We start from the raw sequence: 23,503 nt of genomic DNA on the forward strand, positions 1-23,503 counted from the left end.
AATTTCAATTTGGTGTTGATATTTTATTTTTCCACCAGTAATCAACTGTTATTTCTCCAGGGTTGAACTTGGGGCAATATACTTTTGAATTTTTCTGCAGAGAATTTTATTTTCCATAATTCTCAATAAATATAAAATTTAATCAAGTCAATACAAAATAATGGAATACGGAGAGAAAGGAATTGATGTTATTCCTACGTAGAATGGTAACCATAACTATGTTACATTGTACGGAAATTTTTGTGAGAATCCTGTGTAAATTTGCAGAGAAAAATCTAAAAAATTTTGATAACAATATGAAAAATCACTCATTCGATGTGGAATTAAATTCTAAAAATAGCGTTGTTTTTTTTTTTCATTTTTGTGATAAAAATTTCAATTTTTTATCAACTCTTGAATTTGGATTAGCAATCTAATCCTCATTGCTCACTCTGCTACTAGCTTCAGCTGATTACGAGAAACAAAAAAATATCAAATTTTTTACAGCCTATCAGAAAGCTTGGCTCAGACTATCTTTTTTCTCTCTCTTTTAGCGAAACCAGATTCCTGGCCCTAGTTATATATAATTACAATCGTGGTCATTAATTTAAGTATGTTTTTAATATTACTGGAAAATAGCCCTTTGTAAACTAGAACGTTTATTAACTATATTAATTATATTTTTAATTATTAATTATATTTTTAATTGTTATTTTTAATTATTATTAATCGAAGCTGTAACATAGTCTGACGTTCGACGGCGCGGTATTCTGACAGTGCCTGACGCTCGGCGCGCTGTGGTAAATAAATTTATATTGTTTAAACAAATCGCGAGCAGTGAATTTTTTTCTGAAATCTTAAACTTTAACAAATAACGCATGTAACCGGTAAAAAAAAAACTTCATTTTTTCACCGAGAAGTCAGTGAAATTTTCATTTGTTAACTTAAAAGTTAATTAACAATATGATAATAAACAAATAATTTTTAGTTATTAATATTTTATCAAAATATAAACATTTTAAAAACAAATCCTTCAAGTCCCATTAATTTAACTTTAACGGTTGATTTATAATCCATTTTTTAATTAAAAGTACCTAGAATTTTCATTGTAAAAAAAATTATTGTTAAAATCAAAATTTTGAAAAATCGTTTGGGGGATCATTTTATCTTGGTATATACTTATAAAAAAAATACATGAACTTAATTTTCATGATCAAGTGGAAATAGGGGGTCCAGTTGACTTGATGTTGCTCTAATTAATTTGGAAATAGCGATCGAATTTTGTTTTTGTTTTTTCAGTAGTAGCTATATTCATACTACTTTAAAGCTGGCAGTAACTGTCAATTTATGAATTAATAGCAAGAGTCTTTCTAATTATTTTGAATTATATCTTCGAACATGAATTATTTAGTCCTGTGGAAGAAAGATAAAACTTCAAGCGTCATTAAATCTGCGGATATCAAGAATTACCTTGATGATAATTTGGTCACTGCTCGATGGGGTCGTAAATATATAACCGCAAAAATTATTGCCAAAAGTGGTTAGATTTTACTTTTTTCTGTCTGATCTTTCAATATAAATGTAAATATTCATATTAATTAAAAAATTAATTTATTGCAGCTGATGTTGACTTTCTGAGGAAATTGATTGTTGATACTGATGGAGTTGTGATTGGAATCGAATATAATGTTAGTGATACTGACGGTGTTGCTGCTGACGATCACGTCGAAGGTATCGCTAATTCAGGTTACGTAAGAGGTGGTGCTGATGATGGTCATATTGACGATCACCACGATGTCGCTATTGCTGATTACCTTCAAGGTGTTGGTAATGCTGCTCATCACGGAGATGTTGCTCAAGCTGGTCACAGCGGAGGTGTTGCTAATGATAGTCTCGCTAGAGCTGGTGATGATGATGGTCATGTTGGAGGTGGTGCTGATGATGGTCATGTTGGAGGTGGTGCTGATGATGATCATGTTGGAGCTAGTGACGCTGATAGTCACGTTGGAGGTGGTGATGAACCTGGTCACATTGAAGGTTATGTTGGTGTTGCTGTTGATCGGATTGAAGGTGTTGCGGAAGCTGGTCTCGGTGAATGTGGTGCTAATGATGATCATTCCGGAGGTGATATTCAAGCTGGTGGCGTTAGAGATGATGTTGAAGCTGGTCACGGTAATGGTGGTGGTAGTGCTGATGATGGTCACGCTGAAGATGTTGCTAATGATGGTGATAATCATGATAATGACAATCATGGTGATGACAATAAGGATGATGAAGATGATGATGATGACGATGTCGGAATTGATGATGATAATAATGATGGTGACAATCAGGGAAGTTCAAGGACAGAGCTTATCGAAGGGAGTTGAATATTCATTAAAACAAGTTCTCTTAACTCTATCTGTAGAAAATCCAAGAATAGACCCCGGAAAATGATTACTTTATTGTTGCTAAAATTGGTAGGCAGGAAAAAATTAGAAGGGATGACCTTGAAAGGCATAAATAAAGGAACTGCTGTACCGGATAATATTACAAAATGCGTGACAAGTAAACTTATTAGCTCTTGAATATTTATTGCATAAACTATTTCTTTAAATCAAGTTTTATTCTTATTTTTTCTATTTTTTTAGAATATACCTTCACAAAAGCTTTTCCCGGAAAAAAAATGACTGAGGATGCATTCAAGAGGTGCTTAACAAATTTTCTAACGAACTTGCGAACTCAAAAGAAGAAAAAATTACAACAGCAATAAATATCACTTCAAAATCTTTTGCAAATTATTATTGTTCTTGTCCTTATATAAATAGCATGCAAGTTCTTTAATTTTAAAGTTGCTATCTTCCCTAATGTTCATGTTTCAAGTATAGATATTACACCCGCAATAAGTTGTTTGTTTACTCATAAAAACAAATTCTGATTGTACAATCTTGTCAAGTCTACTTGTAATTTTTATTTAGGGGTGCAAGAAAAGTTCGAGCAGATATTTACAATAGAATGATTCTATATTCATTCTGAATTTCTTATATATATGATGTTTTTTACTCAACGATGATATTTGGTGACTCGAAAATAGTGAGTTATTTGTTATAATCATTTATCTATGCAAAATTTACTTATTTCGTACACGCAAAAAATATTTGAATTTAAGTATTATTTTGAGTTTTACTTGTATACCGTTATCTGGTTTTTACAAGGCTGATATCCCCACTTTTTATCTCCATTCTATATCTCCACTCTATATCTTTCACTCTATATCTCTTTCTTTATTGTGGCTGTGGACCGAATTGTGCTTTCTGTACCGTATTCACCCTGAACCTCACCTTCTCAGGCTGTTGGAACAGAACCATGGGGAAACCACAGAGAAAATCCATGATAGTACAGTCGGAGCTGGGCTAAGTCTACAGTGATTGATAAAAAACTCTTCTTTATCGACCACTGGAGCATTAGACCCCTCTCCTAGTGTGCAGAGATCCCTCGCGCTAGCCAACGTTGACTAGAGTGGTCACCCATTCAAGTTGTTGCTTAAATGTGTGATCACCCAAGTCAGACGTGTGCCGCCCGGCTATCTCTGCCACTTCCAGAGGCTGGCAACGTAACGTAACGCAATTATATTTAATTATAATCACTGAAAAATATTGGTGCGTACTGGGATCGAACCCGGGTCCCACTCTTTCGAAAAGTGAGCACCGAGCCGACCAGGCCATTGCCAGCCTCCTTGAATTTAAGTATTTATAAAGCTAAAAAACATAAATAAATCTTCAATATTTGCATGATTTTTTCGTTTGACTTTCAAAATAGCAACAGAGACTTTTTAAGCTTTGATTTATGAACTATCATATCTGCCATTCTAGAATTTAGAATTTAGAATTTCGTTTATTAATGCCAAGGCTCAGGCCAAATGGCAAATTTCATTACATAGTAAATACAATTATTACATAAAAAAAAAAAAAAACTTGAGAGGTGTCAAGGGACACCCGGATGGAACGAAGTTCCTTTCGATTAATTAGTGAAGAAATTGTAATAAAATTTTATTTTATTTAGAAAAAAGAAACGAAAATAACTCTGATAGCTATACAATCGTAAAAGTTAACGTTAAAATGCAATCCAACTTATGCACAATCTAGTGCCGGAAATTCACTTTAACTTTTCTCAATATCTTGTAGTACAAGTCTTAATATGAACTTTTAGTGAAGTTGAACAAAACACTTATTGATATGGCAGATTATCAGAATTTGTTTTTTTTTTTACATCGGTAGGTAATTTATCGGTAAAAAAACGAAGCACAGTAAAAATTTTTTACTACCCCGCACGAAAAAAGTATATATTCTGAAATATATTCCAGAATATATCCGAGAATATATTCCGAATATAACCCGTTTTGCCCAAGGAATATATTCCGGAATATATGGGGATGCACTCACTTGTATTCCGTTTAACTCCAAATTTTTCTCTGGTCTATAGTCTGGTCTGTCGTATATATACTGAATATATTATATACTTTTGAAATATATTCCTTGGGCAAAACGGGCTATATCCGGAATATATTTAGAATATATTCTCGGATATATTCTAGTATATATTTCAGAATATATTCCAGAATATATACTAAAATTAAAATATATATTTTTTCCGTGGGGGACGTACATAACAAAAAAAAACAATATTTTATAGTTCGACCGGGGAGTCAAACCCGGGTAGATTGGTTATGAGTCAAGCTCTCTAATTTTATTCTTTTGAAAACATCCAAAAATTTTATTCTTTTGAAAACATCCAAAAATTTTATTCTTTTGAAAACATCCCTGAACTATAGCGAACATAACAAAAAGAAAATTTTTGAAATCGGTCCACCCGTTTTTGAGCTTTAGCGGGACTAACGCACAGCAATTTATTTTTATATTTTTTTATTATTTGATGATGATTAATGATAATGATTTTTTTAGCTGAACTGTCGATTTTTCGAAAAAAAATTTTTTATTGAATCATCTCTGAACTGTAGTGAACAAAACAAAAAAACAATTTTGAAAATCGGTCCAGCCGTTTTTAAGTTTTAGTGAGATGAACACACAGCAATTCATTTGTTTTTGTTTTTTTAGCTGAACTTTCGGGTTTTTCAAAAATTTTTATTTTTCTAAACCATCTCTGAACTATAGCGAACAAAAGGAAAAAAAAATTTTGAAAATCGGTCCAGCCGTTTTTGAGTTTTAGCGAGACTAACGCACAGCAATTTATTTTTATATATATAATATATAGATAAAATGTAAAATTGTACTTGCAGTTATGAATATAACGTGTGTGAGTTAATTAAATTTAAAAGTTTTTTGTTTTCAGCTATGACATTAAAGTAAGCATTCACTTGACTATTTTTTAATTTTTTTTAACAAATAAATTTGTTCCAAAAAATTATTTATAAAAAATTGCATTATTAATTTCTGTAAATTTCTACATGTCAATTTATTTTTCTAATTATTTTTTACTATAATTTACTTGTTAAAAAAAATTCTTAAAATTATCAAATGTCAGCTAGATGAATTTTCATTTTTAGCTTTAAAAATGTTAAAAAATGTTTTAATAATTTATTAATAAAAATGAATATCTGAAATTATATGATGTTTAATTTTCTTAAATATAAAAATACTCTGAAACCTTTTATGAAATTATTTACAAAGCATTAAAATTTTTATTTATCGTCCTATTATTTTTCATTAATTTTTTATAAGAAGTGATTGACAATTAACTTGCAAAAAACTTTTTTAAATCATGGTTTTCTAATCAACTTGAAGGTCTAAATAAATATAACTTGAAGTAACATTAATTTTTCTATAAATTTTACAGTTAAAGTTACAGTAATTTTTCATTAAAAAATCTTCCGACGTTAAGTTACTATACAATTTCAACACAAATTGTATATAAGCTTTACTGTACAAGTCTTGGAGTAAAGTTAACGTTAACTTTGACTAAACTTCCTATACTACAAGTATTTTTATAGTAAGTGTGGCTATCAGGGAACTGGCTTGCTTTCTATAAGAGAGAGAGAGAGACAGACAGACAGAGAAACATGCGCACGCCGCACGGCTTACAATAGCTTACTATAGCAAAAAGTGTCGTGACAACTTTTCGTATGAATTTTTTCCGTCTAGCCCCCTTTCGCAACGCGCGATAAGGAACTTCGTTCCAAAAAACATATTTGTTTGTTAGTTTGTGAGTACATAAAACAACTCTATAAATAAGAATATTTTAGATAAATTTAGGTAAATTTAATTTAGGATTACATCGATATTCACTTGGTAAATAATTATTAGAAGAATAAAAGAGGATTTAAGGCATAAAGTGTTAATTTCACTTTTACTTATAATTAGTTCAATTTTAATTTTATGTATTGCACTGAGTTTATCCTTATCAGTCATTAAGGAATCAAATTTTCGACATAGCATACAGTAATTGAGTTTTCATCAGATATTTGCTCTTCATTTGAGGTTATTCTATTTGTCAAGTTTCAATAAATAATTGAAGACTTCTTTTTTGAAGACTTGCAAGCTGCTCGAGCTTACAATTTCACGTGGAAGTTCTTCCCAGAGTCTTATTACTGTCACCAAAAAAGATTTTTCCAAATAGTTCGTAGTAAAAGGAGGTAGCTTAAAGGAGGTATGTTTTTTGGCAGCTAATCGATTTGAACGTCGAACGTCTGTTTCTTCTACAAATAAATCACGTAAATATTCCGGTTTTCCATTCTCTAATAATTTATATAAGTAGCAAACTGCATAATACAATCGGCGATGTTTAATTGTAAGCCATCCTAGCTCTTGACGGTGAGGACTAATATGGTCATCTTTTTTGAGATTAAAGATAAATCTAATTGAAGAGTTGACAGCTCGTTGCAGCTTCAGATCATTTTCTGAAGTCGAATCAATGAGAACAATAGAGCAGTAATCAATTAGAGGTAATATAGTAGCTGTAACTAGGAGTTTTCTTATCTCAGGAGTGTAAATATATTTTCAAAGCTGCTCTTCCGAATGTCCCTTTACCACCAAGACCAGTAATAACACGATGGGGCACGTGGATCAAGGCTTGTCAATATTATTGTACATACTACGAAGACGTAAGACCAGTTTTCATGGACCTTGATGACAATAGTGAAGCTGTAAGAAGCTTACAAGAAAGTTTAGAAAGGCCAGAAAACCTCCAAGAGTTTGAAGACATTACTGCCAAATTCTCGTGCCTAGTAACAACGATCAAGCAACTACAAAAGAGAGGATGCAGTCTGCTTGAAACGTGTAGAAGTATTGCTGACTTAAAACAAGAATTCGAGGAGGATTTAGATACTCCTTTGGAGATCCGGAATAAAGTTGTCCAGGTATTCAGAGATAATCAAGGATTCACACAGATGATCAATATCAACAACTGCATAGTCAATGGAGTAATGCAAGACTTACCTGATAACTGGGATGCTAATGATGCTCTCAGTATGACTCATGCACCATTGACATGCTCAGATGTAGAAAGATCATTCAGCATCTATAAAGCATACTATAGAAATAACAGACAAAGTATGAATTTTGAAAATTTGTGTCAGCATATGGTAATTAACTACAACGAAAACATGGGACGCGAAAATGAGAATGAGGCAGTGGATTCGGATGAAGATGAATAAACAATGATCAATAAAAAATTTCATAAAAACTTCTAGTATTTTATTATTTTATCATTATTTTGAATTCTGTATGAAATTTATCATGAATTTTATCTTAAATTTTGTCTTGAAATTTGTCTTGAATTTTATCTTAGATTTTGTCTTGAAATTTGTCTTGAATTTTATCTTTAATGTTGCTTTGAAATTTGTCTTGAATTTTATTTTGAATTTTGTCTTAAAAATTTAATTTTAATTCAGTCTTGGATTTTGTTTTGAAATTCATCTTGAATTATGTCTTGATATTTGGCTTCAATTTTGTCTTGAATTTCACATTTAATTTTGTGCTGAATTTTGTCTTGAATTTCATCTCCAATTTCAACAAAATATTTAGCAAGACATTAAAATAGAAACCGATTTAGATATTCAGCCAGATATTCTGAGAATAGTATATTACGATCCTAGGCCAGAAAGTTGGATTTCCATCATATCATATACGTCAGGACATCCAACATTCTGGTCGTGGATTGTATACTACTTTTCTTTCTTTCCAGCCAAAAGTACGCAATCCCGTGGAAGGGATTTTGCAAAACCGAGGCGAAGTCGAGGTTTTGCCGGGCGCGAGGGGGGCACCGCCCGACTTTTGCAAAGCCGAGGCTTTGCTAGACAGGAAATTTTATTTGTGGTTTTTTTGAGATTTCTCAAAATATACCGGTTTAAATCGCTCCAAATTATATTCAAAATCTAAGTTTAGTCAAGCCCTTTCGAATGGCACCAACTGCGATGAAATCGGTCGAACCGTTCAAAAGTTATGAGAGGTTTACATACGGCCACACACACATATACAGACATACGGACATCACCGCGGAAACATTCGGGGAGGCTTCCTAGGACCTCAAAACGTCAACATCCGTTGAAAACTCGATTTTCGAAAAACGGGGTAAAACTAATAACTTCCCGACTTTTGGAAATTTTCAATTTTCTTAGCGGGAAGTTAAAAAAAATACTGCGCTCATAGTTAATATTTTTATATATTTTACTTATTCGAAAATTCCCTTCTCATTTTAAAATTTATTTTAATTTTTTATTATAATTTTAAATTCTTTTTACTCGTTTTACTGTCAACTTTTTTTTTTATTTGACATTTGCGTTAGAGGCTATATTTTGCATGTAAACAATTTAACTTGTTTACGTTTGTCATTTTTTTTCGATTATTTTATTCAAGCGTGTTTTTTTCGCTTAATTTACATGCAATTGTTGGCCCCAACTTCCAGGCCCTGATAATCATATATAAGTCTATATATGACCAGATCTATTTATATATGAGTCTATTAGTGGTCCAAAAAAAAAGTCTTTTGCCTATCATCTTAAAAGTTTCTCTAAGGTATAAGAAAAATTTCCTCCGAAGCGCCACTTGATATCTCAATTCTCTATAAAGCACAATGAATTTTTATTTTCCTATTTAAATAAAACGTAAAAAAATTTATTTTACGTTTTTATCCGGTAAAACTACAAAGAAATTTTTTTTCTGAATTTTTCATCAATAATTCTTGTAGAAAATTCAATTCTCTACAAAAAGCTGCTGAGGTAGTTTCTTTGTAATCCTAACAAGTAAAACGTTCTTGAGCTTTAAATACTCGCAATAAAAGAAAATTTGAAAGAAGATAGTTTCAAAGCAACTTTTTGAAAACTTTTTTGGTAACTGCATGTATTTATTTCAAAATTAATCGAAATAGACTGTTTATAATATAATAAATACATCTCTTTTGGTCAGCCATATTAAAGCAAATTTTAAGGGAGTTGGGAAAGAACGGATAGGGGAAAGGGGGGGACCTACTCAGTGGGAATTTTTCCGTAATTGAAAAAATAATCAGACAGCCCAGACTGGGAATCGAACCCAGATCTCTCGGTTACGCGCCAAGGGCTCTACCAGTTAAGCTATCCGAGACAAGTACTGACTACTTTATTCAGTCACGTATATAAGACCCACCGAGCAAACAACGCCACCGTCCATCTTACGGTAAAGAGCCATATTAAAGCAAATTTTGAGGGAGTTGGGAAAGAACGGATAGGGGAAAGGGGGGGACCTACTCGGTGGGAATTTTTCCGTAATTGAAAAAATAATCAGACAGCCCAGACTGGGAATCGAACCCAGATCTCTCGGTTACGCGCTAGTAAGTATTAACTATGAAACATGAGACAGTGTACTTAGACTTCAGCAAGGTGACCTCCTAGGTCCAAGACAATGCTCTGCGCCAGGTTGTGCCTGAACGCCACCAAGAGATAAAGTAAGATGATGGAATCACGGCCTCTTGGTGCCGGTTCCTGGACGTGAGCTCGACTCTTATCAACAATCAGAGTTCCTACCGGCATCCTCTGAAACAAAACTCTGACGGAGTTTGCCACCCTGGCAGCATACCCGAACACGAGTGGCGCTAAACTCAAAATTCCTGTTACAAACATGAATAATTTTTTTTATTACAATTTGGATATTTTTTCCTATGAGCAATGATTTTTTAAAATTGAATTTAAATTTTCTTACAAAATTTGAATCAAGAGCAAGCTAATACTTACGGATGCATACTGAATTTAATTTTTAACTTTCCGCTAAGAAAATCAAAGATTTTCAAAAATCGGGAAGTTATTCTTTTCACCCCGTTTTCCAAAAATCGAGTTTTCATCAGATCTCGATGTTTGAAGGTCACAAGAAGCTTCCCTGACTATCTCCACGAGATTGTCACTATGTCTGTATGTATGTATTGTTTAACCGATAGAAAAGCCATTTAATAAAAATTTATGAGAGGAGTTGCGCCTTCGGGCTTGATCGCTCCAACTCGTGAAAATTCGTGTCACACCATGGCTGTCGCTCATGCGCGCTTTGGTTAGCGGGAGAGAAGCCGGTTCACGTGGCCGGCGGCAAGCAGTTGTGCTTGGACGCTTGTACTAGTACGACTACTCTGTGTCAATCGTTTTCTGATTTATCACGTATAATACGCATTTACTTTAACACTTAAAATATTCATTAAATATTATTAATTTCATTCACTTCAATTACCAATTAAATTCTCAAATCATTAAAAATCATTAGTAACTGTTCAGTGAATTAAATAAATCAAAATTAATAAGTGACGCCACGCGGTTATTACGCGCCATTTTAACAAAGGATTGCATCAGCCACGCGGCTTTAGTCATTCCATAGTTAACACGCAATATTTGTAATAAATTATATTAAATTCATTGCTAAATATTTAATCATCATTCTATCGAATCAAATTTCATCAACTATTCGATTCTGATATCGAATTATCTCATTAGTTCCTACACTAATAATTCTAATCAATCAATCGGTCTCTGCACTGACATTTTACGTCAATTAATTAGTGTTTCACTATTAATTGACTCTAGTTAGCTTAAAAGCTAGCGTCAATTCATTAATTCTGAATTAATACCATTTGCTTTTCTAAAGCGGTTGAGCTCACCTCGTTTGTGTTGTTTGCGACGGCAATTTACACATATTCTTTTATTCGCACTACACGCTTTGCGTTCTTACTTGTACATTTTTTCATTCGAGGAGGTTTTTTCTCAGTCCAACTGAGTTTTCCTCCTCTGGGGATAAATAAATCTTTATTTTATTCCCCAACAAATCGACGCATAATTTATTTAATATCCTAATCCCAAATTAATCATAATTTTTAAAACAATTACGGAAACTATCCTAAGTGGATAGTTTTCGACAAAACATGTATGTATGTATGTATGTATGTGTGTGTGTGTGTGTGTTTTTTTTTTTTTTTTTTTTGGGGGGGGGGGGAATCCTTTTTACGGATTCTAGGCATAGCTGTTGGCCTGGATATGTGGCGACTCGACGCAGCGTCATACTAAAACTTGACGCTGACGCCCCTACCCACTAAACCCTAAACCCCTTTCTCTTCTATCCTCTGAACTCCCATGGTACCGCCGTAAGGCATTTCTTCGCGGGGGGAGGAATAAGCTGCCGCTCTTTTTTCTGGTGGCTAAGATGTTATTTCTTCCTTCTAGATTCGGTCTTTCGCTCTTTTCCTCTCAATGGATCGCAACTCGGTAAGCACTTTTGTAGCAAAAATGCTTGTGGCGTTCCAGGCAGCTTCTGACGACAACATTGCCTCTACTATTGACTCTGGTTGGGTTCTCTTCTTCAGAATCTTCTCTAACTCATTGCGCTGTTGGTTGAAACGTGGACACCCAAAGAAGACATGCTCCGCATCTTCATTGACCCCTGGACAGGACGGGCACTCTGGGGTATCATCGTGCTTAAAGCGGTGGAGATACTTCCGGTAGCATCCGTGTCCTGATAACATCTGCGTTAAATAATAGTTGATCTCACCGTGACTCCGGTTGAACCACACATCAACCCGAGGTATGAGACGGTACGTCCACCGACCCTTATCTGAAGCATTCCACTCTTGTTGCCATCTTGCGATGCTGTGTTGCCGTTCTTCGCTTCTAAGTTCATCAGGGCTCAGTGTGGTTGACCTTTTTCGTTGATATAGGTTCCGTCTTTCCTCAGCTAGGACTCTGAGAGGCAGAGTACCGGAAATAACATACACTGCTTCCTCTGATATTGTGCGAAAAGCGCTAGCTACTCGTAGGGCACTCAGTCGATATACTGGTCCAACCTTTCTCAATGATTCTTGCGTTTTTAATGCGTCGGCCCAAATGGATATTCCGTAAGTGAGCACCGATGTGAGGGGCTATCCATAAATTACGTAAGCACTCATTAGGGGGGGGGGTCAAGCTGAATCTCTATGCATGCTTACTTAGGGGGGAGGGCGCTAGTAGACAAATCTTACGTAAGCAAAATTTTTAAATTATTTCGGTAGTCGGTAACTTAAATTACTTTTCTACTAAGATTCTCTATCGATAATTCAATTTTATCGATAATGTAACACACAGTTTTGTTTGGTTATAAGTTGTTAAAACAAGGCAGAAAGAACGAAGCTGACAAGACTGTCCAAATATTTTATTTTTGTTGCCAATAATTTAAACAAACTTATTGTTCAATGTGTCGTCAATTACTATCTTTTAAAAAATAAGATGGCCAGTAACTTGCACCATTTGTTTTTTCAAGCATACGTAGCTTACTATCCCACGAAAGCCCGTGGTGTTTGTCAAAATGAGGTTAATGCTATTTGGAAAAATGACAAAGATTTATATAAAAAAGACAACAAAAGATTTGAAAATTGTATTAATGCTCGAATTGATGAATTAAAAAAAAATACGTCAAAAAAAAAAAATAGCGACTTTACACAATTTTTTTCAAACACCGGTAAGTAAAGTATTGAACATTGATTAAAATAATAATTTTAATTACTATTAATATCTAATATAACTGTTTAAAGTGATGAATTTCATCTGAATAGTTTTAGTAAAATTTCTAATTAATTTTTGATTTAAATCAATTGACAGTCACTTGCTATTGAATCGACGCCGACCAAGCCAACTTCGAAACCAGATTCAATTGAATCATCATCATAATCTCTCGTGTTAGCTGTCCATGATGTAAGCACCAATGTACATCAAGGTTCTACGACAGTACATAACGTGCCGAGTACATCACATGACTCTACGTCTCAAGAAGTTTCTAAGATACGTCCGCGAATCTACTCTACTCCGTCACAGGACAATGTTAAAACAACAGTTAATTGTTTAAATCAAAATTTAAGTAACCATATTTTATCACGAGACATTGGACTTTCTAGTTGTAATGCAGACAAAAATATTCAGGTTTTAAAGAAAAGAATTGCTAGTGAAACGAGCAAACTTAAGCGTCTTCAAAATAATGCGACCTATCAACAAAAGTTCAGAGCTAAGAGAAAAAAAAAATTGTTGGCTTTACAAGCTCAAAATCCAGAACAAAAAGATCTTGTTGTTTATGAAGAACCAGGCAGACCACGACTAAGTGATCAACTCATAATTGATTATATTTTGAAAATTGTCCATCTAGAAAGCGCAGCAGATCCACGTCGACGTTCGATTACAAGTACTACGTGCAAAACTTTAGACCAGCTTCATCAAGCTCTCTTAGCCACTGATCTTCAGCTCTCACGAAGCGCAACTTATCTTCGTCTTCAACCTAAAAATGTCAAAACCCTCGAAGGGAAAAAACATATTGTTACAGCCCCTGTTAAATTAGCTCGACCAACTGCTGATTTACACAAGACTCATAAAGATGCCTTGTTTTGTACATCAACGATTCGATCTCTGGAATCGTTAGCTTCTTTGCTTGGACCAGACCAAGTAATATTTTTATCTCAGGTAATGTACAAAAATTTTTCTCAGATTTGTTATAACTAACATTTGTTTATGATTAATAAAGACAGTATTTCTAAAGATGATAATTGTTTACAACTGTAGGATGACAAAGCCAGAGTACCAATAGGTATAACAGCTGCTAATCATCAAGCACCATTTTTGATGAGTATGGAGTACCGGGTTAGATTACCAGATCATGACTGGGTTGTTGCTGAAAGGCATAAATTAATTCCTTCGGTCATTGCAGGTATGGAAAAAAAGATAGTATTAAGTTATCTCTTCTTTTGTAGATTAGAATAATTTAATAGAATGATAAAAAATGTTTTCTAGACATATTTCACATTGATATAAAATTTGATTGATTTTTTATTCAGGATGTAAAATAAGTCCCAAAGGCATGGGGATCCTAGTGCAGTTTCTTATAGCGGACCAACTTATGTGTCTGTTAGAAGTGGAAAACATTCTTCATCCACTGCTTCTTCACACGCTGCTGATTTTACACGTTTATTAGAGCTAGATGCATTCAAAAACTTAACTCGAACATCTGATGGTACAGTTAAACCTATTGTTATCTTTACGGTCGATGGAGGACCTGACGAAAATCCTCGATATGGAAAAGTTATCGCCGAAGCAATCAAACATTTAAAAAAAAATGATTTAGATGCAATTTTTTATGCGACTAATGCACCTGGACGGAGCGCATTTAATCGCGTAGAACGCCGAATGGCTCCACTCAGTCGTCAGTTATCAGGACTAGTATTACCACATGATTCTTTTGGATCTCATCTTGACTCAAGAGGTAGGACAATTGACAAGGATCTGGAATTACAAAATTTTGCGGCTGCTGGTAAAATTTTAGCATCCATATGGAGTTCAACAATGATTGATGGTGAAGAAGTTGTGTCAACGTTTATTCATCCAACTAAAATGGAGGAGATAACTGATCCACCTATCCCTCAGGATTGGTACGATAAACATGTACGTGAGTCCCAATATTTTCTCCAAGTGGTTAAATGTGGTGATTTAAATTGTTGTAGCAAGTTACGAAGTGGGTTGGGCACTCTACTACCAAGTGGATTTTTCCCTCCACCTATTTTAATTGAACAGAATCAAAATTCTTTAACAGCAGCTGTTGCGACTGATGATCTACCAAAAAATGCTGAATTTTGTAATCTCTTTGTACGTTTAGCTTTGAAAATTTCCATACCTTGTAAAAGTCGAGAAGTACCGTATGATTTTTATTGTCCATCTGTGCAGAAAGTATTAGACAAGCGTACATGTTCAGTATGTAGTCTTTATTTCGCTTCTGAAAAGAATTTACATCTTCATAAGCGTAATCGTCATGGTAAAATGCCTGCTGGAACGTCTGCTAGAGTTAGGCCATTTGCAATAGCTGCACGACGTCCAGGGGAAATTTTGTGTATTCATGATTTAGAATCATATGGTCACAATACCATTGAATGGCTCCCTGAAGACGAAGTTATTGTAGATGAAGAAATATCAAAAGAAGAAGAAGAAGAAAAAACGAATGACATACCAGTAATAGAAAATTTTGAAGACTGGATTGCTTCACCATGGACAGAAAGTTGAAGTTTAATTATAACTCAAAATTCATTACGCTGTTTTAAATATTTTATATTACAATTACTGATTTAATCAGTATAATATATTATTTTATTTATTTTTGTTTCAATGTTAGTGCATTATTAATTTTAATAATTTATTAATTAAACCAAAGTTTTATAATACATATAAAAAGAGTAAAAGTAATTAAATATTAAATTCAAAATATTTTTTAACTTATTTAAAGCCCAGAATTGATGTATATCTTACGTAAGATTTCAGAGGGGGGGGGGTGTTATCAGTTCAAAATCTTACTAATGCTTATCATGGGGGGAGGGGGGTTGTAAAATGCTCCAAATTATGCTTACGTAATTTATGGATAGCCCCTGACTACTGATGACAGTAATAGCCTCCTACTCTGCTTTGGGCCTCCGACGTTCGGCATCAGTCGTGCGAGACTGGCCCGCACTACTGACGCTTTGGCACTGACATGCTCCACTTGCTGCTTGAAGTTCAGTCGGGCATCAAGCATCACTCCCAAATATCGGATATAAGGTTGTGATGTGATTTCTTGTTCGCCGATTTTTAGCTTAATGGTCTCTACCACTTTTCTGCTGGTAATAAGCACTGCCTCAGTCTTGTGTTGCGCCAGTTGCAGGTTCACTGCGTCCATCTACCGGTTAACGCACTCAAAAGTGAGATCTAACATATGGTTTATCTCGTCAAGGTGTTTGGCAACAATCACTACGGCTACGTCATCTGCATATGCTACGAGTTTGACGTTTCTTGGCAGAGTTAGTCTTAATAGACCGTCATACATAATATTCCACAGGAGTGGGCCTAGGACTGAACATTGTGGTACACCTCCAGTAATATCATACTCCCTCGGACTGTTCTTCGTGTCATACTTCAAGACCCTATTTTCAAAGTAGCTTGTTATGATCTTAAGAAGGTATTCTGGTACATTATTCTCTTGGAGGGCCTGCATGATGCATTCCCAATTGGCGGAGTTGAATGCGTTTCTGATGTCTAGGGTCGCCACCAGACAATACTCTTTCGTTCCACCCTTCCATCTAGTTCCTGCGATTGCTTCCTTGGCCGTATCAACAACCAGTTTGATTGCGTCCAGGGTTGATCGTCCTTTCCGGAATCCATACTGATTGTCTGCCAGGAGTGGGTCGACTACTGCTTCAATTCTCTGGTGAATTATGCGTTCAAATATCTTACCCGCTGTATCTAGCATGCAAAGTGGGCGGTAAGATGACGGTTCATCCGGTGGTTTCTTCCCTTTAGGTAACAGTACCAATCGTTGCTGTTTCCACTTATGCGGGAAAGTCCCCTCCTTAAGGCATGAATTATAAACGTCTAGGAATAATAATGGAGCTGCCTTTATGATGGTTTTCAAGGCTATATTAGGGATTCCGTCCAATCCCGGCGCTTTATTATTCCCTACACGGTTACAGGCCTCCAGCAGTTCTTCTTCAGTGACAGGTGGAGTGTCATCCAGTTCGCCTGGCGCGAACTGGTAATCGAAGTTGCGTTGCTGTGGGAATAGTGCAGCGACGATTTTCTGGAGAAGTTGAGGACACGTAGGTGATGGCATTTGTTGTTTTTTTAGGTGGGTCATAACCACCTTATAAGGCCTACCCCACACGTCTTTATCCACCTCGTTGATGAGCTCTTTCCAGCATTGTCTCTTACTATCCTTGATAGCTTTGTTCAATGATCGACGGGCTTTTTTGTATTCTGCAACCAGCTCCGCAGAGTTAGGTCGTCGATAGCCACGCTGGGATATCCTTCTTTTCTTTAGACACTCTTTCCGAAGAACACTGATGTGGTCGTTCCACCAGTGCACTGCCGGGCGTTGGCTTATGCTGTGTTTCCGGACCATACTGGCGTCACAGGCTTGGACAACTCTTTTCATCAGGTCTTTGGTCATTTCTTCTGCGGATCCAGTAGTAATCGGTTCACTATTAAGGGCTATTACCAATGTGCTTGTGTCAAAAGGCTTCACTTTCCATCCAATGGTATTGAATGACTTGATTGGTCTTCTTGTATTCCGGTCATGTGATATTTCCCAGAGAATTGCCTTGTGGTCACTGGCTGTGTAGATATCCATTACCTTCCAGTCGTATTTCCCACTGATAAGGCTGCTGCTGACGAAAGTGAGATCTACGATAGAGCTTGCTTCTCCTTTAGTATAGGTTGGCGTATCACTACTGTTGAGCTGGACTACATCTAGTGTAGAGAAAGCTTCTAGGAGTGCTTTTCCTCGCGCATTTGTCTGCTCGCTGCCCCAGTCTACTGCCCAGGAGTTGAAGTTACCGGCAATCGCGACCGGATAATGCTGCTTGGCGTCCTCGGTCAGTTTGTCCAAGAATTCAGTGAATTCAACAATGGATAGGCTAGGTGGTGCATAACAGCTGTAGAAACGGATGCCGTTAACTGTTGCTGCTACAAAGCCGGCATTATCATTGTTAACTATACTCTGGAAGGGATGCTTACCACAAGACCAGATGACAGCCTTGGTGGTGCTGACAGATTCCCAAGGCTGGGTATTCAGGTATCTGTATGGCTCTGCTATCATTACTAAGTCTAACTCTAGTTCTCTTGCTGTTTGCATAAGCAGATCATGTGCAGCTTCGCAATGGTTTAGGTTTAGCTGCAATATCTTCATGTCTGTTTGTTTGTTATCTTCTGGAGTGCCTCTTTAAATACTGGGCACCTGGATGCGCCGGCATGATTAGCCGAGTTCTCCGCACTTTGATCCGCGCATAATACACATTTCGCTGGGTTTTTGCATTCAGCAATCTTGTGTCCCTCTTGTCCGCACCTAATACATAGCTTAGACCGATCCACATTGCTCTTGCACTGGGATCCAAGATGTCCAAAGTGCCAGCACTTGAAACATTGGATTGGTCTCCTCGTAGCTCTGATTCGGCAGTTGGCCCAGCCGATCCGGACTTTACCGCTTCCTGTCAATATCTTCCGCGCTGCAGCTGCTGGTAGTGTCACAACAGCTGTCTGAGTACCTCTGTAGGCCTTATGAATCTTAATTGTCCCTAGTGGTATCTTGCAGGTTTCTCCGATTTCCGTTTGCATGGCAGCCTGAATATCCTCCTTGGTTATGGTACCGTCAAGATCTCGGATTTCGACGTCTTCCTGTGGCCCTTTGCAGATTACCTTCGCGTCTTCTTGGAGGATGTCCGCGATGGTCTTCTGTAAGGCTTGGCCTCGGTCAGCGCTCTTCCTCGAAAGCGTAATCAGCAAGCTCCCGGTCCTAGTTCTTTGGATCTTATCCACTGTAGTACGGACCTGTTCGTCAGGGACGTCCTGCTTTATTCGCTTCAGAATTTCAGCATACTTTGCCGTCTCTGCGGGGTGGATGATCAGTGCGTCCGGCCTGATCCGTTTGCGCGGTTCTTTCCGATTAGGCTCTGGCTTGGACTCCTTCGGCGGTTTCTTCTAGAGCTTTTCTACTGCTTGCTCTCTCTTGGACTTCCTTGACTGGACTTTTTGCCATTCATTCACCTCCTTTTTTCCGCCGTTCTGTGTTACCGCGTTTTTCGGGGGACTTGGTTTAAGGTCCTTCTTCTTCTTAGTACGGCTGGTCATTGAGTCTGGGGAATTTCGTTCTTTCCTTTTCCCGGGCCTGATATCAGTTCCAGTTTCCTCTCCGTCTTCGACAACTGACTCGACGTCAACCTCGCCACCTGTATCTATCTCCTCGACAAACGTGTCGGCTTTTGCTGGTGAAGCCGCTGTCACACTCGTCTTCATCACGATATTACCGTGTTGTTGTTGGATCTCCTGCCATTCTTGGTTCAGTTTTTTGAACCTTCTCAGGGCACTGCAGATGTTCGTCGATTTCGACTTGATCTCCTTGTGGACATTTTGCTTGGTTTGGAGAAAGTCCTGCTGTCCACTGACTAGCTTCTCCAGATGTGCCAGCGCATCTGTCCTCTTCATCTTTGCACTAAGTAGCAGTGCGTCTTGCTGGGCATGAGGCCCGTTTTCACTCTTGTTTGTTTCCTGTGCATTACTCATACTTTTTAATTTACCAGCGCATCGTACGGCGTGGAGCGGGTTGCCATAACTAGGAACAGGTGTACCCTCGGAGATAGTACTCCTACCCCAGTTCCCTGAGGCCTAGCCGACACTTAGCCAGTCCCGGAATACACGGACGGACTAGACTCGCTCGGAGCGGTAAAGATTCCGATCTCTAACACTCACTGCGTACTTTCTGATCAAGGCCCGAAGTGGCTGGCTCCTGATCCACTGCTTCAGCTTTCACCTCGGCAGAGCAAGCTCACATCAGCCGTGGCCTGCATCGTCGGAAACTACGATACAGGTTCCGGACACTCCCAGTGAGTTACAGCAGGAACCAATCGTCTTGCTAGGTCAGTTAGTGTGACCAACCCATTAAAGGGGAGTTTTGTCCACGGGAGCGTATTTTGTTTGGTTATTTTGCTTGGCTCCTACCCGCTGTACCTCATCAACTAAGAGATTAAGTGTCATCCAAGGACAGCGAGCGTTCTCCCATCCGCTAGGGGAGACGCGCCCGGTAGCAGTATCTCTTCTGCCCCGAGGTGTGTGTGTGTGTGTGTGTGTGTGTGTGAAAGTATGTGAACCGCTTATAACTTTTTAACGGCTGATTCGATTTTATCGTGGTTGGTGCCATTTGAAGGGGCTTGGCTTTCAAGTATTTAACTTAGATTTTAAGTATCAAACTTTAAGTATCAAACTTTAAGAATCAAACTAAGTATCAAACTTAGATTTTAAGTATAATTTGAACCGATTCGGATCAGTAGATTTTGAGAAATCTTGAAAAAACTAAGAAAAAAAATTTTTTCAAATGTGGTTTTTTGGGATAACTTGCAAACGGCTCGACCGATCAATTCCAAAAACTAATCAGCTTCAGGTAATGAAAAACCACGTCGATCGCCTCCAAGCTGGTCGAAATCGGTTGATTCGTTCGAGAGATATCGTGAATGAAAGAAAACCGAAAAAAGTCATTTTTCGGGATTACTCCGAAATTTTTGGTTCGATCAATGAAAACCTGAAAATCACTTACGAGGACGATCAAACTGTGACGAATGCTGTCAACTGCGTGAAAATCGGTTGGATCCATTCAAAAATTATTGCGGTTTTCAAATTCCAAAAATAGTGTTCTATGAAACTACTATCAGACTTTTGAGCTGGGAGAGCTCAAATGCATAGAAATATTATCTCTCTGAACTCAGCGAGCTAAAAATATCACATAAATTATATTTTGAGCTCAAAAATATCATAAGTACAATTTTAAGCGCCCAGATATGGAATTAGCGGGAAGTTGCAGGGATGGCTTTTAGGGTGAACCGTTTTTCTAATTTTTAACTTCCCGCTACGAAAATTAAAGGATTTCAAAAATCGGGAAGTTATTGTTTTCACCCCGTTTTGCAAAAACCGAGTTTTCATCAGATCTCGACGTTTGAAGGTCACAGGAAGCTTCCCTGACTATCCCCGCGAGGTTGTCACGGTGTCTGTGTGTGTGTTTTTTTTTTTTTTTTTTTTTTTTTTTGTAAAGAGGTAGGAAAAAAGATCTTCAAAAGACACCGGTATCGTTAACTCTGCCGCCCATCTTCCGGCAGATATCGATAGTCGGTAGTGTGGAGATTTTTACCCACTCATAAAAACATTCCTCTTCCCCTCTCCCCTAGATGGTACGGGGAGGACTGGATTGGAACCGCGTTAGCATTACTTCAATCCAGTCGTGCTGCGTCTCACGACGCCTACTCCTGGCTACTGGTCCCTTTCTGCGATTTTGTCTTTCAGGAGGTGCTGTGCATAAACTGCAACAGCTGACCAGTTTTCCTCTTGTTTGATCATATAGGTTACCAGGCTTGAGGGGGAGAGCCTGGTGCCTATGATCTCTTCGGTGCTTCTTCTGTAGTCCTTCCATCGAGCACACTCGAAGAATGTGTGTTCGGCATCGTCGATTTTATCCGGGCAGTATTTGCACGTTGGTGTGCTGTGCGAACCCATCTTGAAAAGATAGGCATTGAACTGCCCATATCCCGTCAATAGCTGGGTCAGGAAGAAGTCCGTATCCCCGTGCTTCCGAGAGAGCCAGACGTTGATGTTTGGGATCAGGCGCGCCGTCCATCTGCCCGTCTCTCCCGATGTCCATCGGTCCTGCCACTCTTGCTGCGTTTCCGCTTTAATCCTTGTTCTTGCGTCCTTCATGTTATCATCACTGTCTTTAGAGTCATAGAGTTTTGCTCTTTCGAACGCTAATAGGTCGATGGGCGCGGCTCCTGCAATGACCAATACAGCCGCTTCGGAAACTGTGCGGTAGGCGCAGGCAACCCTGAGAGCGCCTCGCCGCTGTACTGCTGCGATCTTTCGCCGGTAGGTCTTCTGCATTAATATGTCTGCCCATATCTCCGCTCCATAAAGCAGTACCGAGTGGACTGCTTCTAGAAGAACTCTTCTCTTTTTTGTTCTTGGTCCCATGGTGTTGGTCATAATTCGTGCTAGGCTAGACACAGTCTTACTGGCTTTCTTGCATGCACTGTCGAGGTGTTCACGGAAAGATAGTTTCTCGTCTATCATTACCCCTAGATACCGCAGGGCCCTTGTTGACGTCAGCGTTGTTCCTCCCATGTCCATAGCGAATGGTTTTGGAAACCATTTTTGACGGGTCAAAACGACCATCTCGGTTTTCTGTTTGGCGAGTTTCAGGTGATGCTTATCGAGCCAAGTCTCGACGGTGTCGATGGTTTCCCGAACTAGCAGTTCAGCCTCTTCGACGCTGTCCGCCACTATAGTAGCTGCAACGTCGTCTGCAAAGCCTGTTAGCTCTACTTGCTCTGGCAACGGGATTTCAAGAAGCTCGTCGTAGTCTGCGTTCTATAGATCAGGCCCCATTATTGAGCCTTGCGGCACGCCAGCCGTTATGGTGTATTCTTGTGGGCCTTCAGTAGTTTCCACTATTAGCTTTCTATCGTCAAGGTAGTTGTCGACTAGTGCCAGATTTTCTGGCTCCGCGTCAAACTTGTGCTGCAGAGCGTCTAAAATGTCTCCCCAATTTGTGCTGTTAAATGCGTTTTTGACATCTAGCGTGAGGAGAAGACATACTTTACGAGCTTTGAGGCTACCAGTCCATGCTTCTCTCGCTGTCTTTATGACTTTCTTGATCGCTCCGACTGTCGAACGTCCTTTCCGGAAGCCGTGTTGGTTTGCGGCAAAACCTCCAGCACGGTCTATGTCGTTGCGAAGTCTCCCTTGTATGAGCTTCTCGAGCAGTTTTCCAGCAATGTCCAGCATACAGAGTGGTCTAAACGACGAAGGTGTTATGGGGGTTCCCTTACCTTTGTCTAAGAGAACCAATCTCTGCCGTTTCCAGACCACGGGAAACGTGCCAGTTGCCAAGCATGCGTTGTAGGTGTTCAGGAGTATGTCTGGGTATTCCAGGGCTACAGTTTTGATCACCGATACCGGGATGCCATCAGGTCCAGGTGCCTTTCCTGTTTTGAGTGACTTGGCCGCGTCTTGTAATTCCTTAGTTGTGAAGGGTGTTACTTCGCTGTTCTTAGTGTAGTGTTTCTTCTCCCGCGGTGGGTGTTTGGGGAAAAGCTCCGTTACAATGCTCTCCATCAAGGCAGGAGATTTCGGCGCCTCTGGTGAAGCCTTTCCAAGTCGTTTGGCGACAATTTGGTAGGCTTTACCCCAGAGGTCATTGTCGAGATCGTTGCAGATCTCTTTCCACAGTTTCGCTTTACTTGCTTTAATGGCTCGGTTTAGCGTGTTTGTGGCCTGCTTGTACTCTTGTGACTGCAAGTGCTGGCTGGGGAGGCGTTTTGTAGCTCTCGTTGCTCGGCGACGTAGCTGATGGCATATTTTGCGAAGTTCTGCTATGTCCGCTGACCACCAGTACGCCGGCCTGTGGAAGCTCTGGTTTTTCAGCCGCGGCATAGAGGCGTCACATGCGGCAGTAATTTCTTTCATCGTGTTTAGCACTGCCTTTTCCGTCTTGCTGCAGGTATCCGGTGTCGGGTTGTTCTG

At 38.3% G+C, this 23,503-nt stretch overlaps 1 protein-coding gene across 1 annotated transcript; it reads left to right on the forward strand.

The window, feature by feature from the left end:
- The first annotated feature begins 1,377 nt into the window (after window positions 1-1,377).
- On the forward strand, window positions 1,378-2,348 carry LOC123268028 (protein qua-1-like). Its single transcript, XM_044732909.1, has 2 exons — window positions 1,378-1,483; window positions 1,600-2,348. Exons 1-2 carry the CDS (start codon window positions 1,378-1,380, stop codon window positions 2,346-2,348), a joined length of 855 nt encoding a protein of 284 aa, XP_044588844.1.
- Window positions 2,349-23,503: the final 21,155 nt, after the last annotated feature.

The sequence above is a fragment of the Cotesia glomerata genome, linkage group LG6 (genome assembly GCF_020080835.1).
Source record: "Cotesia glomerata isolate CgM1 linkage group LG6, MPM_Cglom_v2.3, whole genome shotgun sequence".
NCBI classification, from domain to species: domain Eukaryota; kingdom Metazoa; phylum Arthropoda; class Insecta; order Hymenoptera; family Braconidae; genus Cotesia; species Cotesia glomerata.

Excerpts from the sequence above, each read along its gene's own strand:
- LOC123268028 (XM_044732909.1), top strand. The coding sequence starts at position 1,378 with ATGAATTATTTAGTCCTGTGGAAGAAAGATAAAACTTCAAGCGTCATT. Across the intron at positions 1,484-1,599 it reads GGTCACTGCTCGATGGGGTC|CTGATGTTGACTTTCTGAGG; the intron begins GTAAATATATAA and ends AATTTATTGCAG.